Source organism: Empidonax traillii, unplaced genomic scaffold (genome assembly GCF_003031625.1).
Source record: "Empidonax traillii isolate 1590-97213 ecotype Southwest subspecies unplaced genomic scaffold, ASM303162v1 scaffold1063:size215077, whole genome shotgun sequence".
Classification (NCBI taxonomy): Eukaryota; Metazoa; Chordata; class Aves; order Passeriformes; family Tyrannidae; genus Empidonax; species Empidonax traillii.
In genome coordinates, this window is record NW_020956256.1 from 84,140 (window position 1) to 102,296 (window position 18,157).

Here is an 18,157-nt window from a genome sequence, read left to right on the forward strand (position 1 = left end):
GTACCCCCTGTGCTGTGCACCCCCCGCACCACAAACCCCATGCCATGAACGCCCAGGCCGTGCCCCCTCTTCTGTGCAGTGCCCACCCCACACTGGGTTGTGCAACGCCCCAGGGAGCTGCAGCTGCACCCAGGCAGGAAACCGCAGGGTGAGGGGAGCGGGTGTTCAGGCGCCCTGGGGACAGCGTTCCCCTTCCCCTCCACCGGCCCCCTGCTATAAAAAGCCTGGCAGGATGCAAATGTGTGGCTGGGGGAGCCCCAGTACCCCTGGCCCCCGAAACTGTGGCGACTTCTGCTGGCACGAGCCCCATCCCAGCCCTCCAGGACCACTGGCCTTTCTCAGCCAACGAGTTTATTTTACTACGTCGTTACACGTCCCAGTCTCGCTGCGTTCCCCCACCCTGGGCAGCCCCCTGGCCTGTCAGCTCTGGCACAGGGGGGTCAGGACTCGTCCTGGCAAAATCCTGACAGCCCTGCTGGAGTCCGGCATCGAGGTCATGGCGTGACAGAGGGGCTCCCGCTGGACACTCCCCGTGGCACGTGGCCATCCCCGTGGCCGGACCCTCCCCGTGGCACACGGCCATCTCCGTGGCCAGGCCTGCCCCGTGCAGCAGGGGTGGGGGTCGCAGACCAGTCTGGGGAGGCATCAGCGGGCACTAATGCAGCTTGCAGTGGACAGGGTGCAGCAGGGCCATGTGCTCGGCCCCCTTGAAGGGCAGCTTCTCGGTGGAGTAGTAGTGCACGACCTCAGGGATGCTGGCGAAGACGCCGCTGGCCTGGCTGAGCGTGTACTTGTTGTCCTTGGTCTGGGCCACGATGATGTGGACGCAGCCCTGGCTGGTCCTGGGCGGCCAGCGGGCATCAGCTTTGCCGCCGGCCCCCCGGCGCCCGCCTGCCCCGCGGCCGCATCCACCCCTGTTTGTTCCCGTCCTGCTCTGATTGTTTCAGCTCCAGGGGCTCCGCTTCCCCAGGAAGGAAACGCCACTGGCGCTCCTGACAATGTGCCGGGGAGGGGTACGCGCCACCCCCCCGCCCCCCACCCCAGTGCCACACCAGGATGCCTGGGGTCCCCTCGTGGGTCTGGGGGGTGCCATCCCATGGGATCTGGGTGCTCCCTCCCCATCGGGCTCGGGTGTGAGCAACCAGTGGGGGGGGGGGGGCTCCTGACGCAGCATCCCCCAGGGTGAGACCCCTCGCCGCATCCTCCCAGGACGGGATACCCCCCCACCCCTCCCGGGGCCGGGACCCCCCCAGCTCTGAGGCCACCCTGACACTCACTTGAGCGCGATGGAGTACTTGCCGCTGCCGGTCTCGCTGGTGCGCACCAGGTACCCCGCCTCCCGGCACGTCTGCAGCCGGCTCTCCGCCTCAGCCCGCGTGATGGCCCCGTGGTACCAGCTGTGGGGGACACGGGGGACGGGATGCTGAGCCATGGCAAAGCCCTGGGCACCCCACCCCCCTCGCCCCCCGTTTCTCACTCACGGCTGTTTCTCCAGTGCCAGGGCGGGGTCCACCCTCTCCCCCTCGCTGTGCTCGGCCCCCGCCGGCTTCAGCATCTTGGAGGTCCAGCTCTTCTGGCGTAGGTGCTGCCGCAGCGTCTCCTCCTTGGGACGCTCTGAGCCCTCGAACTGGACTGGGGAGGATGAGATGTGAGCCTCCAAAACCCCTTCTAAGCCAGCTCTGTCCTTATCCCCAGCCCCAGCACCTCCCCCAGCCCCGGTTCCATCCCCTTCTCCATCCATGTACCTGTTCCCATCTGGTCCAGCCCCATGAAAAGGGACATTTTCAGCTACATCTGGTTGCTCAGAGCCCCATCCAACCTGACCTTGCAGGCATCTACTGCCTCTCTGGGCAACCTGTGCCACTGCCTCACCAGCCTCCTCAGCACAAAAACCTTCTTATGTCTAATCTGAGTTGCCCCTTACAGTTTAAAACCATCCCCTCTTGTCCTATCATGTCAAGCCCTGCTAGAAGGTCTGTCCCCATCCCCATCCCTTTTTGTCATCCCCATTCCCATCCCATGCCTGTTCCCCTACCTGACAGTGCTTTGACAATCTGCTCCTTCTTCCACTCCCAGGGCTGCTCGTACTCTCCGGCAGGGCGCTCGTCGTTCTCGGGCAGGCGCCCGTCACTGGCCCTCACCCTGCGCTCGGGGGTCCCCCCAGCCACCCCCTCCCCAGGCTCATAGGGGGTGTCGTAGAGCTGTGGCCCCTTCCCTGCCACCTCCTTGCCCCCCGGCCACTTGGCTGGCTCCAGTTTGGCACCCCCGTCCCCGGACTCGCCAGGACCGTCCAGCAGCAGGATGGCTTTGACCAGGGGGTCCTTGGAACCCCGACGACGGATTTCTGTGGGGAAGAGGGATGGTGGGTCAGGATGTGTCCCCTGAGACCCCCCACTCCCAATACCAGCCCTTGGGGAGGGATGTGCACGGGGGGGGGGGGGGGAACCCCATACTGGGAATGCCCCATCGGGAACCAGCTTGGGAGGAGCAGGAGCAGGAAGGGGCCCATCCTCACGGTGCCTGGTCTGCTGTCGCGGCCCTGGCGCCACAGGCACAACCCCAGGGTGGTGGGGCCAGCTGGGCCCTGCAGGGGCAGGATGCTACACCCCAGGCTGGAGCCCGGCCGTGCAGGAGGCCACCCCGGGGGGCTCGCCCCTCCTGGCCCCCCGCTTCTCCCCACGGCGCCGGTCTCCGCCAAACAGTCTGGGCTGCCCCGCACGGAAAAAAACCATCAGCAGCAAATCTTTTATTTCCAGCTTCCGGCCCAGTCAGTTCCTGTTGTTGTGGCCAGCTGGACAGTCGCCACGCCGGCCTGGGGGGTCGCCAAATGGGGGGCACGGCCACGGGGGAGTCTCGGGGGCGGTACCCCCACCCTGGGATGAGTGGGGGGCACTGAGGGCTTTGCACCAGCCATACACATCCGTCAGGCGGTGGCAGCGGGTCGTGGCAGCGGTCAGGGGGCCAGCGGGCACAGGTCAGCGTCCGGCCTTGCTCCCACTCCTTATCTGGCCCCACGCAGCCGCAGGAAGCGGCGAGCAGCTTTCCTGTTCCTGAAGCCTCCCGCGCCGGGTGGCTCGGAGGGCTGCTGTGCGCTCTCGGCCGGGGAGCGGTGCCCGCTGCGGTGCCGAGGCCCAGCTCGACGTGGCACGTACCTGTGATCATCTGCTGGGCGTCGTAGGGTTCCATGTACCCGTCGTTCTCCCCCAGGCGCTCGGCGTCCCGCTGCCCCTTGGTGCGCTTGGCATCGTAGGGGTCGGCGTAGTCCTCCAGGATGATGACCTGGGGAGGGGACAGGCACTGCTGGCCTCGGGGCGTTGGCAGGGGTCCCAGCAGGGGTGGCAGGGATGACAGTGACACAGAGCTGGGAACAGGGCACCGGGGTCCCCAGGGGAGGGTGGCGGCTCATCTGGGGTAAATGGAGCCATGCCACAACCCCAGGAGGGTGCACCCAGTGGCACCTTTGGGTGGGGGCAGTGTCCACCCCTGTGCACCTCGGCAGTGGGGAGGAGCCTGGGGGGGAACTCTGGGACCCTTTTGTGCGACAGCAACGCCCCCTCCCCCCCACAACCAGCTCCCAGTCCCCCAAAGGCTGTGCAGGGGTGAAAGTCCGGCTTCCCAGAAAAGCTTTACATCAGCCTTTGTTCAACCAGCAGAGCGCTGGGGTCAGGGCAGGATGGGACACACGGGACGTAGCGAGGGGGCCCAGAGACCTCTGTCACCCTCACCCTTGCCTGGCTGATGAAGGGCAGTTGGGATGAAGGCAGCTTTGAAGGGATTTGAAAACAGTGGAGCCGAGTGGGATGAAAGGCCGGAGTCAGCGGGCTAATGAGTCAGAAGCCCAACGCGGTTAAAGCTGCCAGTGCTGCGGACTCCCCGCAGTGCCCTCCCCCTCCCCGCCTCGCTCCCTGCCTTACCGTCTCTGTCTTGGGGGTCTTTCCCTTGTCCTGCTCGGGGGCAGGCAGGCCAGCAGGCAAGGGGCCGGGGTACCCCTTCCCGTTCTTCTCAGGAGCCTCCACCTTGATGAGGCGGTTGATGTAGGTACCGCAGGTTTTGGGGGGTCCCTCCGCTGTGCCCCCCTCCGCTCGAGAGTTCTTCCTCATCTTCCCAGTGGCGGCCTGGAGCAGACCCTGCAGGTTGTCCCGTGACAGCCGACTACCCCCTTCCTTGCCACCCCCTGCCGCCCGGCAGCCCCCGAGCTCAGCGGTTGAATTCTTGCGGCTCTTCCCGAGGCTCCCGCTGCTCGGCCGAGCCCTCTCCGAAACCGTCTTCAGGTTGGATGGGAACTCCTTGAACCACTTGGCCGCCATGGGGCCGGGGAGGTGCAGGGTGCCGAAGCCCCCCCGGGGCTCCTCGACACCCCACGGCCACCCCGCCGGCTCAGGGCCGGCTCAGCCGGGGGGCACTGGGCAGCCCGGGTGCCCCCAGTCCCGGAAAAGGGATCCTCTGCGGCCGGGGGCCAGCCCGGGACGGGGGACGAGGGCCGGGGGGCCGGGGCCTTCGTAGGGGGCTCCAGGCGTCCTTCGCCCCCGCGGGGACAGCCGGTGGGTCCCAGGGGTGCCGACTCCCGTGGCCCGGGGAAGGGGCCGCGTCCCCTCGGGGGTCCCTCGCCCCTCGGAAGGGCTCCGGGAGGGGTCGGGCTCTCTGCTCCAGCAATGGGTCGAGTCGGGGGGTCGAGGGGGTCGGGCCGGGGCAGTCCCGGGGCCGCTCTGGGGGTCGCCTGCCCGCGGGGATGGGGCCCGGGGGGGTCTCTCCGTGCTCCGAAGGGTCCGGGCAGCCGGTGGGTCCCGTCGCGGCTCCTCGGCGGGGCCTGTCTCCGAGGGGAAAGGGGCTTCGGCGAGGGGTCAGGCCGGCCCGGGGGGCCCCATGCGGTGGCGACGGGCCGGGCCGAGACGGGCCGGGGCCGGAGGGGCCGGAGGGGGTGGCGGGGCCGGCGCTCCCCGCCCAGATCCGGAGGGGGCGGCCCCGGGGAACAGCAAGGCACCGGCCGGGCAGGCGGTCGCGGCCCCGGCGGACACGGGGAGTCGTGGGAAGGCAGGGCAGCTTCGGTGGGGGGAGCCGTCCCGACGGGGCTGGGAGACTGCGGGACCCTGCCCGGCTAATGGGAGAGGAACTGCACATGGAATCGACTGACGGACACCGCGTGCGGATCCTCGCACAGAGACCCCACGGACAGCCCAGACTTCCGTGCTCAGGCCCCCTGCGCAGCCCCTGGGCGTGGATCCTACGGGTGGAGCCCGCGCATGGACCCAATGGACCTTATGGATGGAATTTATGGGCGTTATGGATGGGACCTGAGTGTGGGCGCTATGGATTAAGCCTGGGCATGGATCCTATGGACCCTATGGATGAAGACTGTGCACAGTCCCCTGTACAAGGACCTTGTGCACAGCCTGACGGGTCACAAGCACAGCGCCAACGCACTCTCTGCTGCCGCAGCCGCAGTTCACACCACACCAGCCAAGATCTGTGCTGACACCTTGCCGGAAAATCCCAGCTGAGCCCAGCGGTTTGGCTTCCTGCCGGACCGCGCAGCGCCGCGGGGCGCTTACCCATCCCTTTGCAACAACACGGAATGGGGAGGGGGTTTTGCAGGTAAAATTGCTCCCCAAGTCCCCAGGGTGGGAGTTTAGGATCAGGACACAGGCTTCTCTTCCTTGCAGGAGCTGGAGAACAGACCAGCTGCCTCCTCCCTGTCTCCTTCCCCTCTCCCCGGGGAGGGTTCTCTGCGAGGGATCACTGGGAGAACTGACCCCAGCCAGCACCGTTCTGCCCACGTCCCGGTGCAGGGAGGTGCTGGGTGCTGGCACTGCCGTAGGAAGCGGTAGCAGTTTCCTTGCTGGGCAGGATGTGCCTCGCAGGGACGGGCTGGCACCCAAAACTGCCAGTGGGATCTCAGCCGGCTCCAGCTTCGCCTTCTCGAACTCAAGAAAAACTCTGCTTCCCTTGGGTGCCGGTTCCTTTTCTTTCCTTGGCAGGCTTAAGTCTCCCTCAGTCACTTGCAGGGCCTCAGCAGGACAGACACACAGCACCCCCTCGGTGGTTTGGTGCCGCGGTGCCACCCACGCGTCTCCTCTGGGAAGTCTCCCCCGCGTCCTTGTCCTCTGCCAGCTCCTGCAGGGGAAGGCTTTGGGACCGCCTTTGGCAGTGGTGACAGATGGCACCGCCATGCACAAAACAAGCGCTGAGCCACCGCGGTGGTGACGAGCGCCAAGCCCAGCTTGGAGTGGGACAGGCAGGTGCAAACAAACGGGACCAGCAGTCACCTGCCAGATGCCAGCTCAGGCTGCTCCTGCTGTGCCTCCAGCCCCGACGCCTGCCAGGTCAGCGTTCCACTGACAGAGAAGGTCCTGCGGGGCCCTCTTAGTTCTGCTCATCCCAGCCTGGAAAGCTGTCAGGATTTGGGAGCATGTGCCCATGAGCCAACTCAGCCAACTCAGAGCACCCAATCCCAACCCGATGCCAGGCTTAGCAGAGTAGCCCCCACCTCACCAAAGAGAACCCCCTCCCCCCCCAAATGTTTTACACCATCATTAAACCAGCTTAACACTCTCCCCAGAAGGTTCCTGAGCTACAGAGAGGAGCAGAGGTGGTCTGGGGTGGAGAAGGACACAAGGCAGAGCTGCTCAGCATCACAAACCCTTGGGTCCTTCAACAAAGCACTTAAAGATAGTCCCCAGCTGATGTCAGCCATCAGTAATCCCCCTCCTACAGCATCTCTTTTATTTCCAGGGTTCGAGCAGGACAGGGGACCAGCTGCTGAAGTAGATAATGGAGTTCTGAGGCCCTTTGATTTTCTAATAACTTTTATTTAAACACAGTGAATTAATACCCATGGTCCCAGCTTTGACACTAGTGCATCAGCTCTGCCCTCCAGCCGAGGACACAGCCCAAGTTAGAGGAGCTCTGACACCAAATCTCCTTCCAGCAGACTTAGAGCTGGGGAGATTCGAGGCAACAGGCCACAAATGCAGCAACACCATCCATGGAGGGCTGGAGCACCAAGGAGCAAGAGCTCGAGGAGGGAAAGTAAAATGAACCATAGAATGAGGTGCTCGCTGTCAGAGCACGTCCTGGTCAGGAGCAGTGCCCACACTCCCCTCCCTGCAGCAGTTTTTGCATCCACAGCACAGCAGGGACTGGGATGAGGGACTCAGCCCCCCCGCCCATGGTTAGCAGGGAGAAAGAGGACAGAGGGCTCCAGCTCCGGGCTGGGCCTGGCTGGGCCTTTGCTCATCTCACTGCTGGGCAAGAGCACAGAGAAGTGTGGGGTGGGAGCTGGGCTGCACCCACAAACCACATCCACTGCCTGGCAGAGGACAGGCTCAGATCCCCCCTCTGTGCTTGGAGTTCCGAGCTGGCAGTTTATGAAGAGACGGGTTTGGCCAAGGGGAGAGAGGGGCTTTTCTTCTTCCAAGGCAGCTGCTCCAGCCGCTCCTGCAGGGCTTGGGCTCACTGTGGCTCCATCCATCTCCCCACCCTGGGACCAGGGCTGCAGCAGAGTTCTTAGGGCACAACCCACCCAGCAGCAGCTTGGAAAGAATGAGTTAGACCAGCGTTCTCAAATTAACAAACTGTAATTTTTCTCCAAAGATACATTTTCCATACACATCCATCATACACTGTAACAAAAAAAAGCAGTGTACATGAAATAAGAAAATAAATTAAATCCATAGCATAGGTAAGGAGGACGCTCTAGACTGGAGTAGAGTCAAAAGTTTCCAGCGATACAAGAGGCTCGAGTTTGTTTTAACAAGAATGCCTGCTAGCATGGGCCCAGCAAGTGTTCTGGGTCAGTCCAACTCCTTAAACAGTTTTATTTAGAGTTTTGAACAGCCAGTATTGTCCTGCAACAGGCAGAGCTATTACATCCTGGGAGAAAGCCAAGAGGCATCAGTAAGATCCAAGTAGAGCATCCAGAAGATAAACAGATTGGTCCTGCAGCATCTGCACTAGCCATCCTCCTTGGGTGGTGTGTACCAGCCTGGAACGAGGAGAGAGATCTGTGAGGGAAGAAGCTGCATGGGCAGTGGGAATCTGTGCCTGGAAAAGCTGCTTTTCCACTTCCAAAAGGCCACGTCTCCCTGATTAGTGGGAGGCTTTCCCTCTGGGTTACCTCCCAACACCACACAGACAATCACAGAATTGTTTAGGTTGGAAAAGACCTCTCAAATCATCAAGTCCAAGCATTCAGTGAGGTGCTGCCTCTAGTTACAGCTGCAGGAACACAGCTCTGGATGTCGGGGAGGGCAGCAGCTGTACCCACGCCCTGCATTCCAGCAGCTGCTCCCGTCTCCAGGTCACCTCCACGCCTGGAGCGGGGTAAAACTCAAGCGGCTCATCCGGGGAGCTTAAATGAGCAAGGGGAAACACAGGCCCCCTCCCTCAGCCCTTACCATTCTTCTCATGGATCTGAACCAGGGACTTGTAGGACTGCTGTGCTCTTGTCAGGCTGTACTGGTTCTGCAGTGGAAGGCAGAGAGACAATCAGTCCAGTGGGAACCTCGGGCGAGCTATCCCATAGGCAAAGTTGGCTGTGCCTCCATCAGCCTCTCCCCTTCCAGCCACCGTTCTCCTGCACCAGCCAGGCCTCACTTACCTTGTTGGCTCCGAACTGTACTCGTGCTTTCCCTTTCACCAGTGTCGCGCTGATCTGCATGATCACCGACTCGATGGAGTAGGCGCTGCTCCAGCCCTGGGGGACCAACAGGGCTGAGGCCAAACCCACCCCAGGGCTGTGCCCAACACAGCCCAACAGCCTCCCCCAGCTGTGCCAGCACCGCAGGACCCGGCAGGAACAGCCCCCCCAGCCCCTGCAGGGACCAGAACCCACCTGTTTGGTGAGCAGCTCCATGCAGATGGCACCGCCACCCAGAACGTACCTGGGGAAGGAATCGGACAAAATCACTGCAGAAACAGATACAGCCGCACCCACCCACCCACCGCTCCAGAGGTGAAACATCTCTGATTAGATCTCAGATGGAAAAAAATACACTAAAAAAAAAAAAAACACCATCCCTGCCCGTGCTTCCCAACAGCAAACCCATGTCAGGGAGGTCACGGTGCTGGATAAAGCCAGTGAAAGCTGCTGCAGGAAGCAGCTCTGCAGAGCAGAGAGAGGCAGGTGGTTACTCACCCCCCTGACAGCACTGGGGACACGACCCTTACGAACGGTGGATCAAAAGGAAAGTTGTCCTGGAATGAGAGGGGGGAAGCAAAGCCACTGAGAAAGGTGCTCTCCGATGCCTTGCCCAGGCAAGCGCCTCTTCATGAGGGGGGAGCCTTACTTTAAAGGAGAAGTTGAGGAGGATGAAATCTGTTCCTTCTTTCTCTTTGAGAATCTGGAGATCATTGTGCAAAGCGCTGTCCTCGTCAACCCTGCGGCAGGAACGTCCCAGAGGGTCAGTCACCTTGTGCCCTCACCTGGGGCAGTGGCAGCACGGGCTGCCAGAACTCTGCTCCTGCTCTGCAGAGACGACCATCACACCCCTTCTGCAGCTGCCAGCTTAAAAATAAAGACTGCCTCGCCCAAGGAAAAGGCAGCACTGGTGTCTGGAGGGTGTGAAAGCTCAGGGTTTGCCTGATGCACCTCTTTTCGGACTCTAGGAACAGCAGAGACTTGCAGAGCCCTCACATTACCTCGCCTTTCCCTGGCGGTATCACCCCCTTCTCTCAGCCAGCTGCCTGAGAGAGGCTGACCCAAGAACTGCTGGGTGCTGCCCTGTCCTGCCCACGCTGACCTTCTGGTCCCACCACCAAGACCCGCCACAACTGCACAATCCCAAGTTGGAACACCTACTTCAGGAGTTTGACGTTCCAATCGTACAGGCTGTCATTCACTAGTTCAACTGCATAGTATCCTGCGAGGAGAACAGAGGTAGGTCACTGCAGGGGGAAACTGAGAGGGGGTCGAGGCATGACCCAGATTTCAAACCCCCTGAACCTTTCAGCACCACCTCACGTGGGCAGTGCCTCCACAGAAAGCAGCACTTATCCAGGACAGTCCTGAGGGCAGTAGTTTCCTTCCCTGAGTCCCTGGGCTCAGAAAAGGGACAGGAGCATCATCCCCCTCAAAGCCAGATAATCCTCCAACCCACAGCATGCTCCTCACTTCCAACCCAGTAGTGGCAGAGAACAGAGAGGGCAACAGAGAGGTTTTGCTCACTCTTGACAAAGCAACAGCCACCAAAGGCCAGAGATCCTCCCCCCCAGCTGAGCAGAACAGCTCCAAGGTCCACTGGGTGCCCCTCAGAGCGAGGAGGAACCCTCCTCCCTGGAGCTCCCCGCAGCACTCACCGCCCTTGAAACTTGGTGATCGGTAAATATCCCTGAGCTCCTTCATTAGCCGGTCGGTGGCCTGCACAGACCCAGACACTGCACCCTGTGAGGGAGGGGAGGGGGGAATTGCACTGTTATGCTGCACCCACCACGGCCATTGCTCTACGAGGTCAACACCTGAGCTACAACCCTGTCCAGCCTCTGTACCAAACCGGTCTGCCCCTCACCTCTCAGTCCACCCCTTGCTCCAAATATACCCCCCCCCAGGCAGCACAGCTGCAGCAGAAATGCCTCTGTGTGCTCTCTGCTGTCTAAAAATCTCAGCCCAGGGGTACAAAAGCAAAATCCAAGAGCTGCCTCTAGAGCCTCGGGTGTGGTGCAGCTCCTGGGGGCAGGGGGGAGCCCCAAATCTCACCGCAGGAGGGTCACCCCACATAGCACCAGTAACTTGGGGGCACCTTCTGGGAGCTGCAGAGACAGTTCACAGACTTCCCTGCTTCAGCCCCCTCCAGCTCTTGAGAGCCACTATTGTACCTTTGGCTGGGGATGGCCCCGATTTAGGGCTGTAGGGCTGGCAGGTGCCTCAGTCACTCCTGCCCTTGGGTCCCTCAGCTTCCCCAACCCGCCTGCCTGCCAGGCGACACGTACATTTAAGTAATCTTGCCTCTGGTTCTTTTTTATTTTCTCTAAAATGGCCAAGTTTTCCTTCCCAATGCCTTCATCCTCCGTCTTCCTCCCATCTGCCGGCTCCTCCTCTTTCATCTCATAGTGGTCCAAGTCCTCAGTGTCCTGGGAAGGGAAGAGGAGAGCTCAAAGAGATGTGCCTTGGCTCCCCTCTGCTCTGATTACGGAGCTGCCCTGACCCAGGAAGGATTCCCAGTGCAACTCTATCACCCTGAAAGCCCCCAGTGCTGATCTGAGGCACAGGCAGAATGGAAGACACAAGGCCTGGACACTGCACTGGGCTCATGCAAGCTCAACAAGAATTGTTCTCCCCTCAGCAAGAGGGGACGTTTCAGTGTGTCTGGGGGTTCTTTGCAGATCAGCTCAGCATACCCCTGAGGCGGTACCTGCCCCTAGCAGAGCCTCTGCCCCTCACACCTTCCCACACCACCACTTATCAGTGCTAGACCCCGATGTAAATAACCAGTAAAAACCAGTTGCAGCCATCTGGGCCCACTGCAGAGATCTCTCCCCATGCACACAGGGTTCTGCTGCCTGGAAATGGCTGTGGAAATACTGCACAACTCCAGCCCTGGCACTAAATCCTCAGAGCAAGTGTTTACTCCGGCCTCTCTGGGCTGCCCACGGCTATTCTAGTTGAGCAGCATTTTTGGAAGGGCTTTGACATTTTTAGACTCTCACACCGGAGAACAGATCCTCCTAGAAAATCCTTCGAGATTAACCTGCATAATGAATCTCTGTGCCAGGGAGCAGCTCTGCTGCTCCACACAGCCCAACAAATCCCACCTCTCAGCACAAAACCTTTGCTCTGCATGAGTGTTCCCCCCCCACAACAACTCCAGACATCAGCAGAAGGCAGGAGGGGAATGCTCAGCTCCTGGGATTTGTTTCTGAGCCCACAGGAGTGAGAGGCCTCACACAGCCCTGATTTGCCACGAAGCGGCAGAGCTGCAGAGCCACGAGCTGGTGCCAGTTTAACCCTTCTCCTCTTCCCCTGGCAAAGCCAGCCTGGATTTAGCAATCAATTAACTTTGCTGAGCCCCCAAACTGCTGGGGTGCTGCTGCTCAGTGACCTGCCCCCAGGCTGCACAGCACTGCTGACTCAGTGCCCGTGCCACTCACACCCCGGAGTGTGAGGCATCGCTAAACGTCACCATGGAGACTCGAGATTATTCCACCCACTTCCAGAGCTCTCCAAACTGCAAACCAAACAACCAGAGCCTGTGGGTTCTGCAGCATGATGCCCCCAGCCTGCAGTGAAGAGTGGCTGCCTCTGCTGCTCCTAGCAATCAGCTCACTGGCTCACTCAGCCACCCGACCTAATCCCCCCCTGTGGGAGTCCCATTTGCACGGTGCCAGCAACAGCAACCTGGAAATCCCATATCTCCTGAGGGAATTTCAGGCTCTGGAGAACAGCAGACGTTGTCCAGGCAGCTCTGCTCACAGCTCACCCCCGTGGCTCTGGAGGACACGGCTGTGCCTCTGCACTGCTGGGGTTTGTGAACAATGTGGCTCAGCAGCAAAATGCTGAGAACTGTCCAACTTCCCTGCCTGCACTCCAGGAGCTCCTCCCAGGCACTGTCCCTGCGCCCTCACACCTCTCAGCACCTCCCTGTGCGTGTCTCCTCTCACAGCAAGGAGGCACCTACCTCTGGCATCTCCTCATCTTCCTCTTCAGAGGACACCTCTTCCTGTGTGCTCTGTGGGGACAGGACAGACATGGCATGGTCAGCATGTTGTGTTCCTCCTCTGGTGACCCCAAAAGCCTCCAGAGGGACCTGCTTTGCTGGGCTCTGGGAACCTCCTCCCGAGCCAACCCACCTGTTCTGCCGGCAGAGGCTGGTCCAGCATTTCAACATCTGGGTGCTGGGGGAGGTTGTAGAGTTTGCAGAGGTCGGAGATTATTCTCTTCAGGTGCTGCAGCAGCTGCGGGGAGAGCAGGGAGGGTCAGGGAGGGACAGGGTCCCCCACACCCAAGTGCCCTGGGGCTGCTCCTTCCTGCTCCGAGCACCAAACCCCTCCCCAGCACCAGACAAAGTCAGAGCTGCTCCTCCCAAACTCCTGGGGGGCAGAGGCACCCCTATCTTGGGTGGCAGGGGACACCCAGCAGGGATTTGCCCCCCCAGGAATCCAGCCCCCCCTCTCCCACAGCCCCTCACCAGCGTGTTTCCTTTCCTGACTTCCACCAGCCTCTCCAGGATGGCTGCCAGGTTGGGATCGTCCGACTCCACTGACCAGATCGGGGGCACGGCTGGGTAAGACTCCTGGGGGGAGCACAGGGGGTGTTGGTGGCAGGGAGGCCGTGGCAGAGCACAGAGACCGGGCCACAGGGAATGTCCCTGCTCCAGGACAGTCCCGGGGCTGAGGGCAGAGCACGGCCCCGCTCTGTTCCCACCCTCAGCCCGGGGAGGTGGCGTTTCGGCCTCCCCGGTGGTCGCGGGGCTACCGACGCCTGGGGCAGCACACCGAGGGCATCCTGGGCTGCCCAGGGGTCCCTCCCCCCGCAGCTCTGCCCCAGCGGTGGCGGGAGAAGAGCCCGGCAGCCCCTTCATCCCAGGCAGAGCCTCCGGCAGCGCTCCCGGTCCACCCTCTGGAGAACCCCGGGCACAGACTCTTCCCAGGCTCTGCTGCTCCTCACCCGGAGCCCCAGAACAGCCGGGACCCGCGATGCAGGAGGGGACCCGCACCCCAGTACCCCTAAAATCCCAGTGAGGAGGAGCCAGAGCGGGCGTGAGGATCCGCGGGTGCCCCTTCTCCAGGCGGGTCAGGGCCCCCCAACACAAGACCGAGGGAGGCGGAGAATGGGGGCACAGCCCCCGCTGCGGAGGGGGAGCCGCCCGGGCCGGGGCCGCCCCCGCAGCCCCCGGGGCCTCACCGTGATGTTGCAGTGGATGCGGACCGGCCCCGGCGGCGGCCCCCGGGAGGCGGAGGCGCCGGCGCGGGCCCCGGCCCCCGGCACGAACTCGCAGCTGATCTCGTCCGGGCAGGCGCTGCCGATGCGGAACCGCTCGTGGCCGCGGTGGAAGATGGACTCGAGCAGCCGCAGCTCCCGCCTCAGGAGCCTCCCGGCGGGGGCCGCCGCCACCTCGGCGCCGCTCCGCCCGGGCCCCCCCGCCGCCGCCTGCGCCCCCGCCGCCTCCTCCGGCCCCGCCCGCTGCATCTTCCCATGGAGGGACCCGCTCCAGCCGCCGCCGCCGCCGCAGCCCCGGCCGGCCCAAGATGGCGGCGGGACGGCCCCGCTCCCGGAAGTGCCGCCGCCGGAACGGGCGGGGCCGGGCCCGCCGGAAGCGCCGCGCGCGGGAAAGGAAGTGACGGACGGGGAGCACCGGGGGTGACAGAAAAGGGGCGGGGCCAGACTAGAGGGGGAGGGGCCAAAGGGGACCCCCACCCCCCTCCCGGGAGGGGTCACGTGGGGTCACCGGGGGGCCCCTGGGGGGGGGCTGAGCCCGAGGGGGGGGCGGGGGAGGGGAGGGAGGACCGGGCACAGCGGGGACTGGAGGGCCGGGAGGGACCGAGGGGGACCGGGGGAGAGCGGGGCGCACCAGGGGAACCGGGACGACCAGGGGGCACCGGGGCATAGGGGGGCAGCGGGCACAAGGGGTCCCTGAAGCCCGGGGGAATCTCGGTGCCTGGGACCTCCCTCCCGGTGCACGGCGGGGCCCGGGGGATCTCCCTTCCCGGGATCCGCCCGCGGGCTCTGGCCCTGCTCCCCCCGCTCTCGGCTCCCCGCCGGCTGCAGGGACCCCCCGGCGTAGCCCGGACCCTCCGAGGGCGGACGGAGGGGCGGCCCCGGGGCCGGTGACGGCGGCGGTGACGGCGGCGGAGCGGGGAGCGCGGGGCGGCCCCGGCGCAGCTCCCGGCACCGCCTCCCGCCCGGGGCCGCCCCGGCTCCAGCACCGCGGACAGCGCCCGGGCAGCACCGCGGACAGCGCCGGGCACCGGCGGCGGCACCGGGGCCGCCCCCATGGCGCTGCTCCGCGTCCTCTGCCTGCTCGCCGCGCTCAGACGTGAGTGCCGGGGATCGGGGGTGGTGGGCACCGGCCCCATGCCGGGCCGGGCCCGGGGGCTGCGCTTGTTGCACGGGAGCGCTCGGCACAGACCCGGCACGGACCCGGCACAGAGCCGGTACCGGCCCCGGCGCCGCCGGCTCGCCCCGACCCCCCCGGGGCTCTGCGGGGCCTCACCGGGGGTGGGCAGGGACGGGGGTGTCGTGGACGGGCAGGGACAGGAAGGACAGGCAGGGGAGGCCGGAGGGGAGCCCCCCGCCCTGCCCCGATCCCCCCCCCCTCCCCGAGCTGCTCGTCCTCGGGCACTGCCGTCCCTTGGGCAACCCCCTCCGTTCCTCCCGGCCCTCCCCGCTCCGTGCCCGGGGGTGACACCCGCACCCCTCACCCCATCGCCCCACCCCGGGCCAGGCACGGTCTCTGTCCCCGGCCGCTGTGCCGGGGGGCTCACGCTGTGCCCCACCCAGGGAGTCTGGGCACGGACACGGAGGAGCGGCTGGTGGAGTATCTGCTGGACCCCGCGCGGTACAACAAACTGATCCGGCCGGCGACCAACGGCTCCGAGCTGGTGACCGTGCAGCTCATGGTGTCGCTGGCGCAGCTCATCAGCGTGGTGAGTCGGCCAGGGCGCTGCTCCCCTACCTGCTGGGGAAGGGAGGGGGCCACTGAACCCCCCCAGCACCCCAAGTGACCGGCCCCCCCCTCCCCCTCTCTCTGCAGCACGAGCGGGAGCAGATCATGACAACAAACGTCTGGCTGACACAGGTGGGCACCCTGGACTCTGCTGTGGCCCTGGGACCCCCTCCTGTATCCTGCCCTGGGACACTCAGTATCCACCCTGCCCCAAGACGTCCCACCCCTGTCACGGGGACCCCCAGGATACCCTGTGTGGGACCCTAACGCTCACCCTGCCCTGCCCCAGCCCCCCCAAACCCCCTGTGCTGGGCCCTCACATTTCCTCTCCCCTGTCCCCCCCTCCACCCTGTGGCCGGGCGGGGCTGATGGCCGCTGTCCCCAGGAGTGGGAGGACTATCGCCTCACCTGGAAGCCGGAGGACTTTGACAACATGAAGAAGGTCCGCCTGCCCTCCAAGCACATCTGGCTGCCTGATGTGGTGCTCTACAACAAGTAGGTGGTTTTTGGGGGGAGGCTGTGGGTGCCCCAACCCCACGTGGGGCTGGGGGCGATGCCAGACCGGGCACCCCCAGGACCGACAGCCCCTCTCTCTGCCCCAGTGCCGACGGGATGTACGAGGTGTCCTTCTACTCAAACGCCGTGATCTCCTACGATGGCAGCATCTTCTGGTTGCCGCCTGCCATCTACAAGAGCGCCTGCAAGATCGAGGTGAAGCACTTCCCCTTTGACCAGCAGAACTGCACCATGAAGTTCCGCTCCTGGACCTACGACCGCACCGAGATCGACCTGGTGCTGAAGAGCGAGGTGGCCAGCCTGGACGACTTCACGCCCAGTGGTGAGTGGGACATTGTGGCGCTGCCAGGGCGGCGCAACGAGAACCCCGAAGACTCCACCTACGTGGACATCACCTACGACTTCATCATCCGGCGCAAACCGCTCTTCTACACGATCAACCTCATCATCCCCTGCATCCTCATCACCTCCCTGGCCATCCTCGTCTTTTACCTCCCATCCGACTGTGGAGAGAAGATGACGCTCTGCATCTCCGTCCTGCTCGCCCTCACCGTCTTCCTCCTGCTCATCTCCAAGATTGTGCCACCCACCTCTCTGGACGTGCCGCTGGTGGGCAAGTACCTCATGTTCACCATGGTGCTGGTGACCTTCTCCATCGTCACCAGCGTCTGCGTCCTCAACGTGCACCACCGCTCCCCCACCACGCACACCATGCCCCCCTGGGTCCGCACCCTCTTCCTCCACAAGCTCCCGGCGCTGCTCTTCATGAAGCAGCCGCGGCAGAACTGCGCCCGCCAGCGCCTGCGCCAGCGCCGGCACACCCAGGAGCGCGCGGCCACCGCCAGCCTCTTCCTCCACGCCGGCGCCCGCACCTGCGCCTGCTACGCCAACCCCGGTGCCGCCAAGGCCGAGGGGCTCAACGGCTACCGGGAGCGGCAGGGCCAGGCAGCGGCCCCCACGCCCAGCTGCAGCTGCGGGCTGGAGGAGGCGGTGGACGGCGTGCGCTTCATCGCCGACCACATGCGCAGCGAGGACGACGACCAGAGCGTAAGTCGGGGGGGGGGTGCACCTGGAGATGGGCAGGGCTCAGGGTGGGTGAGCAGAGCAATGGGGGGCAGGCAGAGCTGCGGGGTGCAGGCAGGGCTGTGGGATGCAGAGCGTGTGCTGGCTCGTGGCTGCACCACGGGAAGGGACGTGCACAAGCAGCAAGAGGGTCACTGCCTGGGCAGAGGCTCCTACGCTGGTTCCTGACCCGCCACTGCAGCCCCAGACTGAAGCAGCTGCTCTAGAAAACCAGGAGGGTGCCAGGAGGCCTGGCCCTGCATGGCACTGTGAGGTTGCAGATTTTGGCAGAGTTCCCTTCCCCTCCCCCGACTCTGCTCACTGGGGAGATGAGATGCCTGGGCTCAGCAGTGCCGGTGGCAGCGGGGGGAACAAGCCCCGTGGGGCCCAGAGCAGGCTTGCAGGCAGCCCTGGGAGCTGCATTGCTGAGGGAACAGACTTTGGGCTCTGAGGAGCTGCCAAGCTCCCAGTCCAGGCAGTGAGGGGTGATGCCCAAGGCCCAGCCTGACCTGGCCTTTCTCCCGGCCCCGCGCAGGTGAGCGAGGACTGGAAGTACGTGGCCATGGTCATCGACCGCCTCTTCTTGTGGATCTTCGTCTTCGTCTGCGTTTTTGGCACCGTTGGCATGTTCCTCCAGCCCCTCTTCCAGAACTACGCCACCAACTCCCTGCTGCAGCTTGGCCAGGGCACCCCCACATCCAAATAGCGCGGGGAATGGCCAGTCCCAGGGTCAGACTGGGTGCTGGGCTCAGGCAGCCCCTGAAAACCAATAAATACTCACACAGGATGGGGTTGGTGCCATCTGGTGTCATTTCATACTGTTCTGTGCTCTGTGGGCCAGAGGGAGCAGGATGCACCTGGGGTCAGGGGGCCTCTGGCTGCCCATGACTGATGTAAGAGGACAGGGAGAAATCGGCTCAGGAAGAGGAAAATCCCGATGGCCAAGGGAGGGAGCTCCATGGGCACCAGCTGCTCCCTGGACC

The 18,157-nt window shown here is 63.8% G+C and overlaps 3 protein-coding genes across 5 annotated transcripts; 1 reads left to right on the plus strand and 2 right to left on the minus strand.

Moving 5' to 3' along the window:
• Positions 1-345: 345 nt before the first annotated feature.
• Positions 346-4,853, minus strand: SHE (Src homology 2 domain containing E). 3 transcript variants are annotated; one of them, XM_027904529.1, is made up of 6 exons: positions 3,915-4,853; positions 3,153-3,279; positions 2,282-2,344; positions 1,482-1,632; positions 1,278-1,397; positions 346-842 (listed from the first exon to the last, which is right to left on the minus strand). In XM_027904529.1, the coding sequence occupies exons 1-6, from the start codon at positions 4,305-4,307 to the stop codon at positions 656-658; spliced, it is 1,041 nt and encodes a 346-aa protein (XP_027760330.1). In that variant the 5' UTR covers positions 4,308-4,853; the 3' UTR covers positions 346-655. The 3 variants fall into 3 exon arrangements, with proteins under 3 accessions (XP_027760330.1, XP_027760328.1, XP_027760329.1); XM_027904527.1 differs by having other exon boundaries at positions 2,036-2,344; positions 3,915-4,852; XM_027904528.1 differs by having other exon boundaries at positions 627-810; positions 2,036-2,344.
• A 2,705-nt stretch (positions 4,854-7,558) lies between these two features.
• UBE2Q1 (ubiquitin conjugating enzyme E2 Q1) lies at positions 7,559-14,207 on the minus strand. Its single transcript, XM_027904530.1, has 13 exons — positions 13,835-14,207; positions 13,119-13,223; positions 12,781-12,885; positions 12,609-12,659; positions 10,924-11,064; positions 10,294-10,378; positions 9,797-9,857; positions 9,285-9,375; positions 9,134-9,192; positions 8,831-8,879; positions 8,597-8,692; positions 8,394-8,460; positions 7,559-7,981 (listed from the first exon to the last, which is right to left on the minus strand). The coding sequence occupies exons 1-13, from the start codon at positions 14,117-14,119 to the stop codon at positions 7,950-7,952; spliced, it is 1,227 nt and encodes a 408-aa protein (XP_027760331.1). The 5' UTR covers positions 14,120-14,207; the 3' UTR covers positions 7,559-7,949.
• A 643-nt stretch (positions 14,208-14,850) lies between these two features.
• CHRNB2 (cholinergic receptor nicotinic beta 2 subunit) lies at positions 14,851-17,961 on the plus strand. The gene is made up of 6 exons (XM_027904523.1): positions 14,851-14,966; positions 15,431-15,576; positions 15,684-15,728; positions 15,982-16,091; positions 16,199-17,159; positions 17,710-17,961. The coding sequence occupies exons 1-6, from the start codon at positions 14,924-14,926 to the stop codon at positions 17,878-17,880; spliced, it is 1,476 nt and encodes a 491-aa protein (XP_027760324.1). The 5' UTR covers positions 14,851-14,923; the 3' UTR covers positions 17,881-17,961.
• Positions 17,962-18,157: the final 196 nt, after the last annotated feature.

Excerpts from the sequence above, each read along its gene's own strand:
- SHE (XM_027904527.1), bottom strand. The coding sequence starts at position 4,307 with ATGGCGGCCAAGTGGTTCAAGGAGTTCCCATCCAACCTGAAGACGGTT. Across the intron at positions 3,280-3,914 it reads AGACCCCCAAGACAGAGACG|GTCATCATCCTGGAGGACTA; the intron begins GTAAGGCAGGGA and ends TCCCCTCCCCAG. Across the intron at positions 1,398-1,481 it reads CTGGCACTGGAGAAACAGCC|CTGGTACCACGGGGCCATCA; the intron begins GTGAGTGAGAAA and ends TGTCCCCCACAG.
- UBE2Q1 (XM_027904530.1), bottom strand. The coding sequence starts at position 14,119 with ATGCAGCGGGCGGGGCCGGAGGAGGCGGCGGGGGCGCAGGCGGCGGCG. Across the intron at positions 12,886-13,118 it reads TCAGGAAAGGAAACACGCTG|CTGCTGCAGCACCTGAAGAG; the intron begins GTGAGGGGCTGT and ends CTCTCCCCGCAG. Across the intron at positions 8,880-9,133 it reads TCCCCAGTGCTGTCAGGGGG|GTACGTTCTGGGTGGCGGTG; the intron begins GTGAGTAACCAC and ends TTCCTTCCCCAG.
- CHRNB2 (XM_027904523.1), top strand. The coding sequence starts at position 14,924 with ATGGCGCTGCTCCGCGTCCTCTGCCTGCTCGCCGCGCTCAGAC. Across the intron at positions 16,092-16,198 it reads GATGTGGTGCTCTACAACAA|TGCCGACGGGATGTACGAGG; the intron begins GTAGGTGGTTTT and ends TCTCTGCCCCAG. Across the intron at positions 17,160-17,709 it reads GCGAGGACGACGACCAGAGC|GTGAGCGAGGACTGGAAGTA; the intron begins GTAAGTCGGGGG and ends GGCCCCGCGCAG.